This window comes from Sorex araneus, chromosome X (genome assembly GCF_027595985.1).
Source record: "Sorex araneus isolate mSorAra2 chromosome X, mSorAra2.pri, whole genome shotgun sequence".
Lineage (NCBI taxonomy): Eukaryota > Metazoa > Chordata > Mammalia > Eulipotyphla > Soricidae > Sorex > Sorex araneus.
Genome location: NC_073313.1, coordinates 257,272,417 through 257,291,808, shown reverse-complemented (window position 1 = coordinate 257,291,808; position 19,392 = coordinate 257,272,417). Strand labels below are relative to the sequence as shown.

General features: G+C 57.1%; 1 protein-coding gene across 1 annotated transcript in view; it reads left to right on the top strand.

The window, feature by feature from the left end:
- The window catches only part of WDFY1 (WD repeat and FYVE domain containing 1), a 59,123-nt gene extending 44,028 nt beyond the window's left edge, over window positions 1-15,095 (top strand). Inside the window, exons 8-12 of the mRNA XM_055121520.1 lie at window positions 671-776; window positions 8,811-8,912; window positions 9,982-10,112; window positions 10,692-10,800; window positions 11,720-15,095. Coding sequence (XP_054977495.1) covers window positions 671-776; window positions 8,811-8,912; window positions 9,982-10,112; window positions 10,692-10,800; window positions 11,720-11,779 — 508 coding nt within the window. The 3' untranslated portion in view covers window positions 11,780-15,095. The remainder of the gene's footprint in view (window positions 1-670; window positions 777-8,810; window positions 8,913-9,981; window positions 10,113-10,691; window positions 10,801-11,719) is intronic.
- The last annotated feature ends 4,297 nt before the right edge of the window (window positions 15,096-19,392 follow it).

The window sequence follows — 19,392 nt, the reverse complement described above, 5'->3', positions numbered from 1 at the left end:
ATCTCTGAGCACAGAGCCAGGAATAGGCCCTGAGCACCGCTGGGGGTAACCCCAAAACAACAGGACTAGTTTGAACAGTGCCGGGTGGGCTTCCCGGCCAGCGCAGGGGTGCAGGGGTGCAGGGTGTCCCCCAGACCCGGGGCCCGGCCGCGTGGGCGCGCACTCGGTGCGGATGGTCCCCCACGCGTCCCTTTTGTGCCTGTCCCCACCGGATCAGGAGATGGGGCAGCTGGGAGCCGCCACCCCCCCCCCCCCCATGCACGCCAGGCGGCTGGCACTTGGGGGTGAGCCCCGCTGACAGTGTGGCTGGGAGAGGACGCCCCAGAGGTGATGCAAGTGCAAAGACCACCCCCCCCCCCCCGCCCGGAGCTGCCGCTGTGGCCTGCTGACTGGGTGACCTCGACCACGGTCCTAGGCCCTGCCCATGGCCTCTTGGCCTGCGAGCCCCAGGGCAGGGCCCAGGCCAGCTCGGCCCCCTGACCCCAGGTGCCCCCTGTCACCGAGGAAGGCAGCCGTGCCGCGTGCCCGGGTCTTCCCGAGAAACTGTGACCAGTTGGCAGGTCGCGGGCGGCAGGGAACGCCTGCCCGGGAGTCCCGAGCCCCGAGCCTGCGGGCGAGTGGCGTCTCCGTGTCTCCCCGCGGCCCCAGTGACCGTGCGTGTCCTTTGCAGTGACCGCGTCCAGGCGCTGTGCTACCTGCAGCTCACACGGCAGCTGGTGTCCTGCTCCTCGGACGGGGGCATCGCCGTGTGGAACATGGACGTGAGCAGGGAGGAGGTGAGTGTGGGCGCCCGGGGCCCGGCCCAGACTTGCCCCCTCAGGGCAGCGGGAGGGGCCCGGGACGTCTGTGGGCTCCGCCTGGTGTCCACGGAGGTGCGGGGGCCCTCGGGCCGTTTCCCCTGGGCCTGCGCCCTGCACGGGGGTCAGCCGTGGGCCGCCGGAGAACCCGAGGTGGGTCCTGAGGTGTGGGCTGTTCTAGAGACGGGCCTCCCCCCTCCGCCCACTGTCCTCTCCGGGAAGGGAGAGAGGAGAACGTCTGTCCGGAGTCTCTTCTAGCGCTTTTTCCTTCTCCCCTCCCCTCCTCTCCCTCCCTCCTCCTCTCCCCTCCCCTCCCTCTCTCCCTCCTCCTTTTTCTTTTCCTTCCTTCCTTCCTTCCCTTCCCACTCCCTCCCCCTTCCCTCCCCCCTCCATCCCTCCCTCCCTCCTCCCCCTCCTCCTTCCTTCCTTCCTTCCTTTCTTCTTTCTTTCTTTCTTTCTTTCTTTCTTTCTTTCTTTCTTTCTTTCTTTCTTTCTTTCTTTCTTTCTTTCTTTCTTTCTTTCTTTCTTTCTTCCTTTCATTCTTTCTTCTTCCTTCCTTCCTTCCTTCCTTCCTTCCTTCCTTCCTTCCTTCCTTCCTTCCTTCCTTCCTTCCTTTTTTCTCCCTTCTTCCCTTTCTTCCCATCTCTTCCTTCCCATCCCTCTTTCCCTCCCTCCCTCTCTCCTTCCTTCCTCCTTCCTTCCTTCCTTCCTTCCTTCCTTCCTTCCTTCCTTCCTTCCTTCCTTCCTTCCTTCCTTCCTTCCTTCCTTCCTTCCTTCCTTTCTTCCTTCTTCTTTCTTCTCTCTCCTCCCCTCCCCTCATCCTCTCCATGTCTTTTGTAATTTTGGACCCAGCAGTGCTTCAGATGGGGTTTGTGGGGTGGAGGAGGGGTGGGATCTCCTAGCTCTGGACTTGGCAGTTGCCCCCGGTGGTGCTCGGCGGGGGGGGGGGGGGGGCGTGTGGTCCCTGCAGAACATGTGCTCAGCCCATGGGGCTTTCTCTCCCGCCCTTTTCTAGTTCTCTTTTCTAGTTCTTTTTTAAAAGAATTATTTAGTTTTTTTATTCAGGCACTGGGATTTAATAATGTTGTTCATAATCAAGTTCCACGCGGCCACTCTGGCGTCAGTCCCGCCACCCGTGCCAGCTTCCAACTTCTCCCCCCGCCCCCGCCACCGCCACCGTCTCCAGGTTGCCCCCCACCGCGAGTTCGCTTCGTCCTAGCTCTGAGTGTTGTTTTCTTGTCTGTTGTGATTTCTGCGGCCACACCTGGTGGTGCTCAGGCTTATCTGGTGACTCTGTGCTCGGGGTTTATTCCTGGCGGGACTTGTGGGACCTCATGGGGCCTTGGGGATCGAACTCAGGTCGGCCACACGCAAAGCGAGTCCCCTACCCACAGGACTGTCACCCTGGCCCCGTCCTCCCTGTTTGAGAGAATGCTGAGTGAGCCTCTCGGGGCTGCCCCCGAGCGACCCTTGGGCGGTGCATCTCAGTCCGGCCTCTGAGAGCGCCCTCCAGGGCCAGGAGAGGGGTGCTTCGAGATGCCGCTGGTGTCTGCGCCCGGGTAGGTGCTGATGCTGTGCTGGCGCGAGCCGCGGATGGACAGAGAGAGGCAGCTCGGGACAGGAGAGTGAGGAGAGTGAGTTCATTGGAAGCTCAGCGCTGAGGACCCCGAGTCAGAGGAGGAGGAGACTTTGAGCCCCGCTTGCTGAGAGGGTCTCTCTGTTATCCTCCGAAGGTGGGCTACAAACTGGTACTTTCCCGTCAGTGAGACAGGAGATGCGGAGGGCGCTGGCAGAAAGCAGTGAAGGCATCTTTCCCGCACGGCGTGACTGGGAACGGCGGTGTCAGCCTGTCTCGCCCCGCGGTACGGCCTTCAGGGCCGTCTCTCTTGGCTCCCACCAATCGTCAGGCCCAGGACACTTCCAGGAATCCGTCCGGGGGGCTGGTGGGCCCTAACTCTGCTAATCGGCGACATGAAAGGATGCTTCTCCCTCCCTTCTCTTCTCTGGTTTAGGGGTCAGGGTCAGTGTCTCAGTCCCCATCACACTTTCTTAATTTTCCTGTAACAGTTGTGCAATTCTCATTACCTACGGCTCCTCAGTTGTCACTACACTCGTCTCTGTCCCCAGCGCCATCTCCTGCCCGTGACAGAGACAACCAGAGACACTGCGGTTCTAGAGCATCTTAGAGCCGCTGGTGAGGGGCGCTAGGGGTGTCGAGGCACTGTCCCCTCTGGATGCGTGGGCCAGGGCCCGGGGTGGCTGCGTGTCCGAAGGGGCCCCTCGTGGGTCCTGCGTGGCCACACTGCTGCATTGCCCAGTCGCACGCCATGTGGACGGGCACCTGCCATCCTTCGTCCCGGGCTCGGGTCCCGGGCATGGGGCTCGTTTGCAGTGGATGCCGGTGTGGCGGGGACCTTCCCACCGGCCACTGCCCAGGGACCTGACCGGTGCCGTCTGAGTCCGATTCTCGCCCTAGAGACCCGCTGCTTCCCCTTTCGGGGGGCCCCCCCGGGGCCCCATCCGTCCTGTCAGCCGTGCTCCTCATCACACAGACTCTCGCCTGCGGAAGCTTCTGGTTAGTGAAGGAGGAGGCAGCCCTGGGAATAACGAGACGCGCGGGGAATCCCCCTGGATGCTGCTCGGGGTTCCGTAGGAGGGAACCTCAGAGACGCGTCTACGGGGCAGTTTCTCCTTCTGAGTTTTGTAAAACTCTGGGTTCTGCTTCTTTCTGGGCACCGTGGTGTAGAAGGCTTGGCGGGGTCAGTGTTCCGGAGTGTGGGCCGCTCTCGGCCGAGGCTGCACAGCTGCCCTTTGGCCTCCGCTTCCGTTTCTTCGGCTCCCCTGACTGGCACGGCCAGGGGCCCTGGGGTCGGAGGGCGGGCACCCCGGGACCCGAAGCCACTCAAAGACCCTTGCAAAATCATTCTGGATTCAGTCCGCTTCGGGGGATCAGTTCGTTTCCAGTCTCTGTGTGCACCCCTGGCCGTGCCCTCAGAGGGCCGTGAGGCTGAGGGCCGAGCCCAGGCCCCGTCCACGCGGGCACGCACTGACGCTTGAGCCACACCCCTGATGTTCTGCTCTTCTGGGGCTTTTAGTGTGTGTGTGTGTGTGTGTGTGTGTGTGTGTGTGTGTGTGTGTGTGTGTGGTTGGAGGGCCACATTCAGGGACTGTTCCTGGCCTTGTGCTCAGGAGTCACCCCTGGCAGTGCTCGGGTTATCCTCGGTGCTGGGGTTTCCTGCCAGGGTCAGCTGCATGCCAGGCGCGCACCTGACTTCTGTACTGTCTCTCCAGCCCCTAATCCACTCTTTAAAAAAAAAAAAAAAAAAATTGAATCGCCATGGGATAGTTACAAAGCTCTCATGCTTGGCTTCCAGTCTTACAATGACCTTACACCCGTCTCTCCACCAGTGCACATTTCCCACCACCAGTGTCCCCAGCGTCCCTCCTGCCACCCCCACCCCGCCCCAGCCTCTGCCCCCATGGCAGACCGTTTCCTTCCTCCTCTCTCTCTCTCTCCTTCTGGGCCTTATGGTTTGCAGTTCAGATCCTTAGAGGCCGTCCAAAGACACAGTGACCCAAGCAGAGAGAGAGCCCACTGAATTGGGAAGATGATCTACCCAATACCCATCAGATAAGGGGTTAATAGCCAGGATATACAAGACGTTAGCAGAGCCGTACAAGAAAAACGCTTCCACCCCCATCAAAAAACGGAGAGAAGAAATGAACAGAAACTTCCTTAAAAAACGAAATACAAATGGCCAAAATACACGTGGAAAAAAATGCTCTGCGTCCCTCTCGTCATCAGGGAGATGCAAAGCGAAGCAACAGTGAGATGCCACCTCACTCCTCAGAGACTGGCACTAACTCACGGTTCTTACCCTTGATTCGCTCTGGGAGAAGGACAGAAAGTAGAGGCAGGGTCCTGCCTCCAGCCGCGTGCCCGGGGTCCTGGCGTTCCTCTGTAGTCTCTGAAAGGAAAGAGGCTGATCCCCACAGGCTTCCTGTGCGGAGAGCGCACTTCCTCTCAGTTTGTGGACACCTCCCTGCCCCCCCTCCCAGCGTCCGTGCCGGGAACACATTTCACCTGACTTCCTGGTCTGTCCCCGTGGTTGGGCGGTGTTGGGCAAGCCGAGAGTGCGGCAGAGATGACGCACTGTTGACTGTGGTTGTGGGGGGGGGGGTGTTGCCACCTAGTTAAAGGGGTGCAGGAGCCTGGGTTTGGGCTCTGCATGGGTCTGTCAGACTCCTCGGGCGGGGGCAGAGGAGAGGCGCCGTGTGGGAACTGCCGCCCAGGTTCCAGCGCGTGTTGGCGTCAGCCACCGCCTGGCTGGGTTAGAAGCGAATTTGCATCCCTGCCCGCTCCTAGATCACAGGGTTCCTTTGGGGAAGTCGGGCCGGGACGCCCACGAGCGACTTAGAGCATGAGAATGGAGTGTCTGGGGGCTAGAGCGACAGCACAGCGGGGAGGGCATTTGCCTTGCACACAGCCAACCTGGGTTCGATTCCCAGCATCCCATATGGTCCCCCGAGCACCGCCAGGGGTGACTCCTGAGCACAGAGCCAGGAGTAACCCCTGAGCATTGCTGGGTGTGGCCCAAAAACTAAAAAGAAAAAAAAAATAAGAAGAAAAGGGAAAAAAAAAATGGAGCGTCATGAAAAGCGAGCCCAGTGTTCTCCTCCTCACCCTGCCCTGGGCCGCGTTAGATTCACTGGGACAGGATGCAGAGGCGAGGCCGGGGCCACGGGGCAGCGAGGAGCGGGTTGGCCTTGCACGCGGCTGACCCAGGTTCCATCCCCGGCATCCATAAGGTCCCCTGAGCACTGCCAGAGTGACCCCAAGTGCAGAGCCAGGAGTTAGCTGGGAGAACCGCTGGGTGTGGCTCCAGAAGGAAAACAAAGAGATGGTTGTAGAAAGAGTGAAACTCAGTACGTGAACATTCCAGTTCTTTCTCCTCTCTCCCCAAAGGGAATTTCCTCCCTCCCTCCCTTCCTTCCTCCTCCCTTCCTTCCTTCTTCCCTCCCTCCCTCCCTCCCTCCCTTCCTTCCTTCCTTCCTTCCTTCCTCCCTCCCTCTCTCCCTCCCTCCCTTCTTTCCTTCCTTAAAAAAATTTTTTATTTTCTGGCTTTTTGAGTCACATCCTTTGATGCTTAGGGGTTGCTCCTGGCTCTGCACTCAGGAATTACTCCTGTTGATGCTCAGGGACCATGTGGAGGTCTGAGGACTCAAACCCTGGTCGACCAAAGCGCCCCACCCGCTGTACTATGGCTCTAGCCCCAAGAGAATAGATTTTTTTCTTCGGAGAGAATGAGCATTTAACCCCGTGGTTCCTTTGCAGTGCAATATAACCTTCAGGGTTAACAGGGAACAAAGTCACAGGTAGAATATGGAAAGGTGTCTCCGCCCTTTCCATATTTATGGAAATGTGAATTCCATATTCAGAGCAGGAAAGCACCTGCACCTGCTTTCCCTCCCACGCCTCTCGGAAGCCTCCCCAGGCCCGCCCATGTGTGGTGACCGTCTCCCCTTCTGTCTCCCGCGGGGGCGTCCGCCCCCCTCCCGCCGGTCATGGCAGCAGGAGGTTCTGCACGGGGCCAGCACCCCGCTCCCACGGGGCCGCGTCTCTGGAGCTCTGTCCTCTCCTTACCTGCAGTGGCGTGTCTCTCCACACACACACACACACACACACACACACACACACACACACACACACACACACACACACACACACACACACACACACACACACACACACACACACACACACACACACACACACACCCCTCGTTGCCTAGAGAGCCTCCGAAGCCCACTCAGTACCCTCTCAAGTTCCAGGCCCCCCCTCTCGGCCAGAAGGACGCGTCGCTGTCATTTGCAGGCGCGGGTTGGGTCCAGAGCGCGGTTCGGGCCCCTGGGAAGGCGGCTCTTGCTGGCCGGGGGTCTGGGCTCCAGACAGAAAACTAGGGAACAGGAAATGCCCAGACGCCCCTGTGCGCTCAAAGGGGAAAATTCCGAGCAGGCTGACGTGGTCGTTTAGCAGAGCCCTGCCAGGTTCTCAGTTGGGTCATTCGGGGGCTTCAGTGCCTGCCGCTGTTGAACAAAAAACGAGACCCTCACTTTATTTTATTCACGTATTTTTTTTATTTATTTATTTATTTATTTATTTATTGCTTTTTGTGTCACACCTGGCGATGCACAGGGGTCACTCCTGGCTCATGCACTCAGGAATCACCCCTGGCACTGCTCAGGGGACCCTATGGGATGCTGGGATTCAAACCCGGGTCTGCCACATGCAAGGCAAATGCCCTACCCGCTGTGCTATCCCTCCAGCCCCATGTATTTCTTTTTTATCGGGTCACCGTGAGATGCACAGTTACAAAGATGTTCGTGATGGGTTTCAGCCGTACAGTGTCCCGCTGCCCAGCCTTTCAGTGGTGGACATTCCCAACCCCGGTGACCCCAACTTCCCTCCCAGCACACCGCCAAGCCCACCTCTAGGGCACTCCCCCCCCTCCCTGGACATTATGGTTTGCGACACAGGCACTGAGAGGTGACCGTGTCTGTCCCGTAGCCTGCTCTCAGCCTCTGCTCTTGCCCAGAGTGGACATTCCAGCTGCCATTACACACAGTGGCTCCTTCTCCACCCCAGCTGCCCTGCCTGCGCCCTTTCCCTTGCGGCAGGCTTCTGGCTCCACCCAGTGCTCCTGGGCCTTCTTGCTACCGTCCTTAGGTATTGCATTGGTCTGCACGTTTCTCTAATATCCCACAGGTGAGTGCAGTCGTCCTAGGTCTGCCCCTTCCTCTTTTTTTTTTTTCTTTTTGGGTCACACCCGGCGATGCACAGGGGTCACTCCTGGCTCTGCACTCAAGAATTACTCCTGGCGGTGCTCAGAGGACCATATGGGATGCTGGGAATCGAACCCGGGTCGGCCACGTGCAAGGCAAACGCTCTACCCGCTATGCTATCACTCCAGCCCCTGCCCCTTCCTCTCGACGCAGTTCACTCAGCGTGATACTCTCCATGTCCACCCACTTGTAGGCAAATTTCATGGATTTTTTCCCCCAGTGGTTGTGTAGTATTCCATAGTATAGACGTCCCGTAGGTTTTTTTAAATGCAGTTGTCTGTCTGCCCTGGGCTCAGGTGTTCAGCTTCTGGCTATGGTGAGCAGCACAGCCGTGAGCGTGGGAGTGGGAGTGCGGATGGTGTTTCGCTTTGTGTCTTGTGGCTCCCAGGGTGGGTGGCTGAGAGACCCCCTGCTTCCTGTCAGGCTGTACGCCCAGACGGGGAGGCCAGGGGGGAGAGCTCACTGTTGTCTAGAGCGGGAGTGGGGTAAGTGGAGTGACGGAAACTTGGTCTCTCCCTGCTGGAGGCGGCCGGGAGTGGAGCAGATGCCGGGGGACGGTGTCTGCCCCCACGAGACTCTCCGTCACTTCCCTGCCGGCCCCCGTACACCTCACAGGCCTGGAAATGGATTTTTACCCACCTGGGTGTGGATCGTAAACAACTTTGGCCAAAAACAAAAAGGTCTAAAGACAACTCTCTGTGCCCACGGTGACAATCAGCCACTCCTCACCGCAGATTAAAAGTGCAATACGTAGGGCCCAGGGGAGCGAGTCCTGAGCACTGAGCCAGGAGTAAGCCCCGAATATTTCAGGGTGTGGTTCTAAAGCCAAAAACATTACCCCCTCCCCCAATTTTTTTTTTTTTGACTAATCTGTGGAATATGCTTGAGTATTTGATGGCAGAGCCATCAGAATTCCCAGAAACAAACGTACGGTGGAATGAGCCACAGTAGCTAGAGGATCTCTAAGTGGGAAGCTCAGCGGGAGCACTGCCCCGTGAGTCTCAGAGAGAGTTGGCAGCGGGAGCACCGCCCCGTGAGTCTCAGAGAGAGTCGGCACGGACACACAGCGGCTCGAGACCCACGGGGCTTCCACAGGGGCTTCTGGGAGGGCTCTGGTGCCGAGGGGGCTTCCACGGGGTCTCTGACGCCCACGGGGGCTTCTTTTCCCAGGCTCCTCAGTGGCTGGAAAGTGATTCGTGTCAGAAGTGTGAGCAGCCGTTTTTCTGGAACATAAAGCAGATGTGGGACACGAAGACGCTGGGACTGAGGCAGGTAAGCACGGGGAAGGGAGAGGAAGGAAGTCGGGGAGAGGGAAGGAGAGGGAGGAAGTGGAGAGGGAGACAGAGAAGGAGAGGGAGAGAGAGAGGCAGCAAGGGAGAGGGAGAAGAAGGGAGAGAGGGAGAGGGAGGGAGTGGGGGAGAGAGGGAAGGAGAGGGAGAGGGAGGAAGTGGAGAGGGAGAGAGAGGAAGAGAGAGAGGCAGCAAGGGAGAGGTAGAGAAAGAGGGAGAGGGAGGAAGTGGGGGAGAGGGAGATAGAGAGAGGGAGAGAAGGGAAGGAGAGGGAGAGGCAGCAAGGGAGAGGGCGAGAGGGGGCGAGGGAAAGGGGCGAGTACAGCAGGCCGGGCATGTGTGGTGTGCCTGGTGCCTTGTCACTGCTGGGCTAACATTGTCCCTACTGCTAAGGAGACACAGAGCAAGCAGTGTTGCTCTTCCGAGTTAACTAGGAGCAGAGACCAAACCGTAAAGGCACGTGCCCAAGAGTAGTAACTGGGGTCTTCTGGAATGTTCTTCTTCTGTTTTGTTGTTTTTATTTTGCCCAGAGCCACACCCAGCCGTGCTCAGAGCTCATTCCTGTCTCTGCTCAGGGTTCACTCCTGCCGGGGCGTGGAGGCCCTACGGGGTCCCGGGGATCAAACTGGGGTTGCCTGTGTGCAAGGGGAACACCCTGTCCCCTCCCTGTAACCCCGGCACCCGACTGTTTGCCATTCAGTGGGACCGTGTCGCTTTTCAGATTTCAGAAACCGGCGCGATAGTGCCGCGGATACGTCACTGGTCTTGCGGGTGGCTGGCCTGGGTTCAATCCCATGTATCCCATCACCCGAGCACTGCGAAGAGTGAGCCCTGAGCACTGTCGGGAGGAATCCCCCAAATGAAAACAGAATAACGGGGAGGGGGGGAATAAAAGGCACCCTTTGGTCCAGAGCTTCCTGTGCTGCGGGCAGGGCGGGGCTCGGGTGTCAGTGCTCCCCGTGGGTGCCCTAGACGGACGATAGAGAGGAGCAAAGCAGTGGCGGGGGCCGGCGGTCACCCCGACTCCTCTCCCCCCCTACCCCGGCGCCCAGCACCACTGCAGGAAGTGCGGGCAGGCCGTGTGCGGCAAATGCAGCAGCAAGCGCTCCAGCTACCCCATCATGGGCTTCGAGCTCCAGGTCCGCATGTGCGACTCCTGCTACGCCTCCATCAAGGACGAGGAGTGAGTGTCGCCCGCAGCCCGTCCTCAGCGGCGAGGACCCCCCGCCCCCCCCAGCCTCCCTCCCCTCCCCATGAGCAGGCGCGGGGGTGCCGCGGGGAGGCCGCAGACACTCCCTGGCAGCTGCTGATCGAACTCAGCACCCCAGGCAGGGCTCTGGGGCAGAAGCAAGGCCCCCGATGGCCGGCCATCTGTCCGTCCGTCCGTCCTTCTGGCAGTGGGCGGGGGCTCAGGCTCTCCCCAGACTCTGCCCACGCCGGCAGACCCATTTCTGGCAGAGTCCCCGGTGGCAGGGCGTTGGGGCGGGGACCAGGGCCGGGCCTGGGAACTGTCCGGGCTCGGGGTTACTTCCTCCTCCGAAGCCCGGCTTCCTGCCTTCCCGTCTGGGAAGGCCCAGGCGGCGGCCTTCGGGCGGGAACCCGCAGGGCCAGTGACTGCTGACCCCCTGGGCCCTCCTGCCCCTCCTCGGACCCCTGTAAAGTCAGCCTGCATGCCCCCCCGCCCCTGGCTGCGTCCGTGCGTGCGGAGGGTGGGCCCTGCGCACGGCGTTCCCGCCCGTCTCACCCGCCTCTCGTCTTCCAGCCGGACTCCCCTGGCCACCTTCCACGAAGGCAAACACAACATCTCCCACATGTCCATGGACGCGGCCAGGGGCCTGATGGTCACCTGCGGGACCGACCGGGTGGTGAAGGTACCTGCCCCGCTGGCCGCGTGACTCTCCCCTCCCGGCTCTTCTGAGCGGCATTGGGCGCGCCGAGAACAATCTCGCCCCCTGATTGGCAAGCGGGAAACGCACCCAGGAGCCAGCCGAGACCCCGGGGGACAGACCCCCGAGTTCCCGCGGCTCTCCTGCCAGAGCTGTGGCCTCTGGCCAGGCCTTTGTGGTTGTGAGAAGTGACCCCGCTTGGGGCCTGGCCGGTGAGGCACTTGCCTCGCGCGCCGTTGCCCTGGGTTCAGTCCCCTGGAGCACCCCCTGGTGAGCACCACCAGGAGAGATTCCCGAGGGTAGGGACAGAAGTAACCCCCGAGCATCGCCGGGCAAGGCCCAAGAACAAAACAAAAGGAAAGTTAAAAGAAACGGCCACACATCTCTCCATGCTCTCCCAGAGGCCCCAGACCGCTTCCTAGCACCAGGCTGGAGCTCACCGTGAAACCCTTTTCCAGGACAAGCCAGGGCCTCTTCCCCGGGGCCCGTATGCGCGACAGGATTACAGTTGTAGTGAGATACTGAGATAGGGAGATTCCCAGGCCCCAGAGAGGGACGGCTCAGCCAGCTGGAACGCTGGAGCTTCCGGGTTAGATCCCTGGCTCCACTCGGTCCCCGAGCACTGGGTGGGGAGTAGCCCCCCAGCTCTGAGCAGTGTGGCCTCTCTTCCCCACCCCCACGCCCCCAGCCGTGTCATCTGGTCTCTGAGCCTTGGCGCAGGCTTTGTGTTGAAGGGAGAGGATGAGCTGTTTGGAGCCAGTACTGAACCTTGGGGGTCCCCAGCACCCCCCCCCCCGCCTCGCCCCCCCTCCCCCCAAGGCATTTCCGTCACCAAGTCCCGAGTCCATGGGAGTCCGTGGCTCTCTGGGCAGCCCTGCCTCCCGCCTCTTCGTTTGTCTTGCAGATCTGGGACATGACGCCCGTGGTGGGCTGCAGCCTGGCCACCGGCTTCTCTCCGCACTGACCGGCAGCCGGCGGAGTCCGCGCGTCCCCACCAGCGCCGCCGCCCAGCGCCCCCTGCCCCCGTAGCCCGCGCTCACAGTAGCCACTAAAACCAAACCAAACCGATCAGCATTTTGTTTTCTATGTTTTGTTGGGTTTTTTTTTGGTTTTTGATTATTATTATTATCTTTTTTTTTTTTTTTAAGAAAAAACATGCCCAGGTGTGTTTGGTGGCGCGAGCAGAGGGAGCCCACTGGGGCTGGTCCCCCTCTCTCCCCCCTGGGGGGAGGGGCGTGCCCAGGCGTGGAGCCACTTGGGCGAGCGTTTTCCTGGTTTTCCCCGCGGGCCGTGAGCTGGTGTGTGCGCCAAGAACGCCCTGGCCCGTGAGCACCGCCGAGGAAACGGCCCCGAACCCCAGCGGACGTGGCCGAAGCATTCCCGAGAGTTCCAGCGCCCTCCCCCGCAGACCAACCCAGAGGGGCCCCCCCAAGCCCCAGGACGGGCCTCCCCGGGGCCCTCGGCCACTGGCTGGGGCGGGAGCGTGGGGGAGGAAGGACTTGGTCTAGCTTCCTCGCGGGGGTCTCTCCTGCAAGGACTTGGTCTAGCTTCCTCGCGGGGGTCTCTCCTGCCAGGGGCTGTGCGGGTGGCCGGGACGGGCCAGCCCAGAGGATGTGTCCGTGTCCAGTGTCCACTCGCTGCTCTCGCTCAGCTCGTCCAGGAGCGAAGGGTGGCAGGGCCGGGCGCCCAGGCCCGCCCCTCTCCTGCCGGCCCTGCCCGCCCGCGCCCGCCCGCGCTGGGCTCAGAACGTTTTCATGGTGCTGGTCGCGGGCTGCATCGCCGCCCACCCGCCCCGGCTAGCAGAGGTCCAGCTCCCAGCCCAGGTGCGACGGGGAAGATGAAGAATCTGTCCTGGAACCCCCGCGGCCGCCTTGGAGGCAGCACAGCGATTCCCAGAGAAGCCGCAGCCCATCCCGTGGTGGTCTGTTCCCCTCCTCAGGGGAGACCTCCGGAGCTTTGCAAGGGTCTCGGACTTTCCGTGGTAGCTCCCGTTGCTAAGGCCGGGGGTGGGGGGGGGGGGGAACCAGGGGCCCAGAGCAGCAGTCCCCCACCGGTCCCGTGTGTGTGGTCACTCCGAATTCATGAATGCCTTTCTCTCCCTGTTGTTGCCGGCGGCCACTTGGAAAGCTCTCGAGTGCTGATCAGGCCTAGGGTGTGCATGAGGTGGGGGTCGGGCGCCTTGGAGCTTCAGACATCCATTGCTGGTTAACAGTCGGAGATGGTTGTTGTGCAGAGATATGTTGGGCTTTGGGCCAGGGGTGACTCAGCGGCAAAATGAAAGTAGTAACGGGATTTTCCTTAGTCTTGTGAACGGCTCCTGTCGGGGAATTCACCACCGCCTGCTTCTCTCTCCCAGCTGCACGCCCAGTGAGCCGGGAGCTGAGAACGCAGGTACCGAGATGTCTTAATGGACAAGGAAAGGGGGCCGGGCCCATCATGGCCTAGAGGGAGCCACATTCCAAGCTGACTTGCTGGTGACTCGACATAGTGTTTAGTGGTGAGGCCTTGCACGTGGCAGACACAGGTTCTGTTCCCCAAACACAGCCAGGAGGAACCCCTGAGCGTCCCCAGCTGTGGGCCAAGAAACACGTTGACTTGCCTTCAGAGATGACACTGAAGGGTTTTGTTTGCTCCTTGAAGTTTCTGTGTTTTGTTTCCTGGAAAAAAGAAAAAAAAAAAGTGGTGTTTTTTTTTTCCTAAACTTTTCCTAGGCTTTTTTTGCACAACATCCTATACTAACATAGTCTGGAAGAGGAAGAAAAAAAGAGTGACGTCATAACTTTAAAGCGGCAGCTTCTGTTCAGTTCACGGTTCACCCCAGCTACTATCCCGGGGGTTTTTATTTCATTCTGAAAGGAAAACAGAAGGGGGAGGGCCGGGGGAGTCTGCTGAACTCTAGTTCCGCTTTGAACTGCTGAAAATGTGACGATTATTATTCAAGTCTGTGGTGGACTGAGCGGAAGAAACCCAGTTGCGGAGAGTCTCGAGCATTTTAATTGAAAAGAATTCTTAATTAAAGAGCCCGCTGAGAAGCTAAAGTGCTCACACCGCCTCCTGGGGGTTGCAGAGTTAAGGAGACCGTCTGCCTCCCATTTTCTCTCTGCTGCAGCCAGTCACCATTTTCCTTTCTTAAAAAAAAACGCACTGTCCGCCCCGGGGCTCGCCAGCCTGCGGGCAGCAGTGAGACCCCCCCCACACACACTGTGGAGGGCCTTGGGCAAACGAGACCGTTTCCCCTTTCCTTCTTGGGCGCCCACGGAGACGCGTGCGGGCGTCTGGTTCTGTTGCCTTATTGAGACCACATTCCTCCGACACGGGTCATTTGCAATCAGAGTTCTTGAACGGTTTACTGTTGTTGTTTTGTTGTTGTTTGTTTCTGTTTTTGGTTTCTTTTTTCATCCTGCACACTCCCTACTCTGTACAGCAGAGATGAGGAAGTAGACTGTTTGGGAGAGGTCTGACGCGTAGAGCTAGGATGTCTGTGCGAAGGAAGCACCCAGGTCCCACTTCAAACACGTGTCTAGAGCGCCCCGGATTCGTGCAAGCGATAGGAAGACCCCTGAGCATTCAGTGGCCGCTGAGTACCGGCCCCGCTGCGCTGTCGCGTGGCACGTCTGTTTACTGTGTCCCAGCCCTGCCCGCCGCCTCTCCCAGGGAGACCGACAATTGCTGCAGAATGAGCTCACTTCATCCTCCCCCTGATGAATTCAGCTTTCACTCTTTCTTTTTTAACCGTGGAAACCTGCCCGAGTATGTAATTCAGAACCATTAGTGGCCCAGACCGGAGGAAGCGATTCCTAAAGTCAGTTTTTTTTTTAAATGGAATTACTTTCTACTTCTGTTCTGGTGACTCCAAGCCCGTCTGGGAAACCAGCTCCTATTCCTTAAAGACTGTGCGGTTGCCCCGGGGTCCTCCCCCTGGTGACGCAGGTGTCTGTTGCTTAACTGTGACTTTGAGCAGAGGGTCGAATGGCAACTATATTTTCTGCAGTTTCCTATACAATGACTTTTGAGTAAAATCGAAGTTTAATCGTGCAACAAATTTATAACAATTTAAAGTGTTTTTCTCTATCGCCTTTTTTTGGACGGGGCAGCCATAGGCAGTGCTGAGTACTACCTTTTTCGTCGTGTACCAGCTCTGTTTCTATACGACACAGTGCCCGCAGAGCCCAGAGAGCTAGAAACCTTTGTTCTTTGCACCTACCTGTGGGTTCCTATTTTTGTGTGTGTATATGTATGTCTTTTGGAAAATATGTACAATAAAACTACCTTGCTTGTTATACCATGTGGCTTGACTGAGCTTTTGTTGCATAGGCTCCTTACACGGGTGGAAAGTAGCAACAAGTAGCAATGGCCACCTGCTTAACAAGCTCCAAGACCTGGACTCTGTATTATACAATGGGCCCCGTTTCACAGATGAGCGGCTTTGGAGGGCGAGGGCTGGGTCAGGGTGCTTCTGGGTGAGGTGGTGGTCCTGTACGGGCAGGAGGGGGCAAGTACCCTGGAACAAGAGGTCTGTGGAGCAAGGACCCAGCCCTGGAGCCCACCCCACAGCTTTGTGAATTGTGTAAACACACAAAAAAGAAAAGAGAGGGGAGGGCACCACACCAGGCACAGGGCAGTGGCGCTCTCTCTCCCGCCGCCCACGTTCGGTAGTCTCCAGCCCCCTCCCCCACCCCGGGGAGGTTGATGGCGATGATGAGGCAGATGAAGGAAGGAATGGAGCCAGGCTGGTTGGTTTCAGTTGCAGATTATTCCATTCCCATCTCCATTCTCCTCTGATTCTCCTCCTGCTTCTTCCTTCCCCATGCGACTTCATTCTCCTTCTCTGGGTCTGGATCAGGATCTGGCTTCTCCGGATCTGGCTCTGGAACCCCCAGCCCACTCTTACAGCCTAGTCAAATCCCCCAGCATGAGGGGTTGGGGCTTACACATAGGTGTGGTCACAATCAATAGGGGTAAAGTTCTTTCCCTCAGGGGATGTTTCTTCTAGGACAGAATCTCTTTCAACAGGACACCTGCCCAAGAGCGGAATCCCATGGGTGTGTTTCTCCTCTCCTTGTCCAACTAACATATAAGTATTCATAATATTAATCATTTTGTATGGACATAGCAAGAGATGCATTAAGCTTATAGAATTGCTCTCCTGGGGTCATCTCGATCTCAAACTACAGTGCTCAGGCCAGATTAGTCTTTCCTATCCCTAGCAGGGTCCTAGTCTTGTCGTTGCTTTTGGATCATGACATGACATGTCCATGACCAAGCTCTTAACATATAGTTAAGCATTAGGCGCTTTGGCCAGGCCCATCTCGATGCCAGGGTAGCACGTAACTCACCGCTTGCCCTGGGTCCCGTCCCTCATCAGGACCCTGCTTTTGGGGGTGCTAGGAAGTAAGGGCAGCTGAGGCTTAAGTCAAGAAAGCAGATGCCCAGGAGTGAATAATATTCGAAGCCAATTAAATCTCATGTTACCAAAGCATATCAACAACTGTCTTTCTTTGTCTATACAAAAAGGACATTTTAAAGTAAACTATTCAAAAGATACGAGGAGAGGAATAAGACAATATTAACTTACAATACAAGTTCAACGTCCTAGAAAGGTCTGACCTTACAAATTAACAGAGTCCAATTAGGGGAAAAGCTGATAAACTGGTTGGGGAAGAGAGCATAGAAGTGATTACGGAATGGGAGTGACTCGGGAGCACCTTGATGGGCGTGACTGATATACCTAGGCTCCTAGTGGCAAGGGGAGCAGGACATACCAATGTAGTCTAGAATAGTTTAGAGATTATTACCAGATAAGCCCAAACTCTGTGGCAAGGGAGAAAGGACAAACCAATATGATATCCTACAGTGAATAAACACTGGGGACAGGGATGGTGGGGGGGAGGTTTCAGTCCTCAGGAAAAGAAATTCTTCATCTTGATAAGTAGTTGATGTAGAAACAATGACAGCTGATTGTGATTTAAAAAAAAAAAGTTTGGGTCACAACCAGTGATGCTTAGGGATGACTCCTGGCTCTGCACTCAGGAATTACTCCTGGAGGTGCTCAGGGGACCATGTGGGATGCTGGGGATCAAACCCAGGTCGGCCACATGCAAGGCAAACGCCCTACCCGCTGTACTATCGTTCCAGCCCTGATTGTGATTTTTGTTTGTTGTTTGGGGACCTACACCCGACCGTGCTCAGGGCTTACTCCTGGCTCTGCACTCTGGAATCCGCCCTGGAAGAACACGGGACCATGTGGGGGATAGAACCTGTGTGCAAGACAAGCACCCTACCTGCACTGTACTATTGCTCCGGCCCTGATCATGATGTTTTTTTTTAAAGAAATGCAACTGGGGCAAGAGATAGTATAGCGGAATGGGTGCTTGCATTTCACATAGCTAACGCAGGTTTAATCCCCGGCACCCCTTGTTACATAATGTTTTCCCCAAGCCTCACTAGGAGTGATCCCTGAGCACAGAGCCAGGAGTAAGCCTTGAGCACCACCGAGTATCCCCCATTCACTCCCTCAAAGGGAAATGCAGCTTTATTTTCTCTCATCATTAAAGCGACAAATTTATCACAATAAAAGCACTGTTGTAGCACTGTAGCACTGTTGTCCCGTTGTTCATCGATTTGCTCGAGGGGGCACCGGTAATGCCTCCATTGTGAGACTTGTTGTTACTGTTTTTGGCATATTGAATATGCCACGGGGAGCTTGCCAGGCTCTGCTGTGTGGGCAGGATACTCTCGGTAGCTTGCTGGGCTCTCTGAGAGGGACGAGGAATGGAACCCGGGTCGGCCGCCTGCAAGGCAATTGCCCTACCCGCTGTGCTATCGTCAACATCACAATAAAAAGGAAAGAAAAATTAGCACTAAGAGTATAAAGGAAGAAAAGAATTCTGCCAGCTGGAGAAAGCAGAGTGGAACCCATGGGGTGTGTCTCTCCGATGTCTTCAAGTACATAGAGTAACACACACCTCTCTCCCCAGGGCTTTCTGTCTTGCCCTCTCCATGCCTTAGGGGACATCTGCCCATGTCGGAAAGTAGAGCTTTGGGAGGATGGTACAGCAGGCATGTAGCCAACCAGGGTTCGATCCCTGGGGTCCCTAGTGACCCCCAGCCCCCACCAGGAGTGATTCCTGTGGTCAGAGTCAAGAGTAAGTCCTCCTGAGCACTGCCGGGTGTGGCCCAAAGCAAAAATTGAGCTCTGTGTTGCCGTTTCTTGTTGCTGCCTTGCTGAGGGCTGGGCGTCAGTTCTCTGCCATGGATGTGGAGGGGAGCGCCTTGGGGTGAGATCTCGCCTGACCTTCAAGTGAGGGGATTGGACATCTGTGGCTCGCATGCATGGCAGGTATTTTCAGCCACAACCCTCCATGGGGCCCGGGGACCACCTTTGGATTGTCTGTTTGGAGATGGGGATACTCTCGGTGCAGTGCTCTTGGCTTACTCATGGCTCTGGGCTCAGGGGTGCTCCTGGCTGTGCTTGGGGGACCATGGACAAAGCCAGGGCCTCATACCCGGGTCAGCCACAGGGAAGGCTTCCCCCTGTACCTCTCTCTGGCTCCGGTCTACCTTCTTTTTTTTTAATTTTTTAAAAAAATTTATTTTATTATATTGAATCACCATGAAAAAAATACAAAGCTTTCAGGTTTAAGTCTCAGTCATATAATGATTGAACCCCCATCCCTTCACCAGTGCACATGTTCCACCACCAAGAACCCCAGTATACCCCCCTCCCACCCGCCCCCCACCTAAGTAGCTAATGGTCTTCACTTTATTCTCTCCATACTTTGAATACATTCAATACTTCAATAGAGAACTCACTATTATTGTCTGGAATTTTCCCCCAACAATCAGGCCTGCTGAAAAGGCATCATTTAATAATTTCATTGCTGAGAATGAAGATTCTATGAGCTCCCAGTGGCTGCGTGGTTTTGGATTTCTGATATTTTAGTTCAGTTCACAGTCTAGATGCATTTCTGTAAGAAGCCGCTCTGGGTGACAAAATGGGTTAGAAGACCTCTGGAATCATAGTCTTTAGGAGCAGAGGGGCTGTTTCTCGGGCAGCAGCTCCGGATCTTATCTGGGCCGAGGGCGTGCCAGTAACGCCCGCTTCCCATGATCACCTATGAGCCACAATATTGCAAAGTTCCTACCTCTGGGTGGAAGTCTTAGGGGGTGGCTCTCGTCCGGGTCTACCTTCTTGACTTCACTGTAGCACTTATAACAAGTGGATGCTTCCGAGAGAATGTCCAGGCGGACGGTGAGATCTAAAGTTCCAAATTCTGGGGCTGGAGTGATAGCATAGCGGATAGGGCGTTTGCCTTGCATGCGGCCGACCCGGGTTCAAATCCCAGCATCTCATATGGTCCCCTGAGCACCGCCAGGAGTAATTCCTGAGTGCAGAGCCAGGAGTAACCCCTGTGCATCGCCAGGTGTGACCCAAAAACAAAACAAAACCAAAAAGTTCCAAATTCTGATCCATTGGACCTCAGAGCTCGTACCCTTGTCTGTGGCTCATCTGACTCTTGCACAGCTCATCTGACTCTTGCACATGAGAAGAAATTTCAGGGGGTGAGATTGACATTC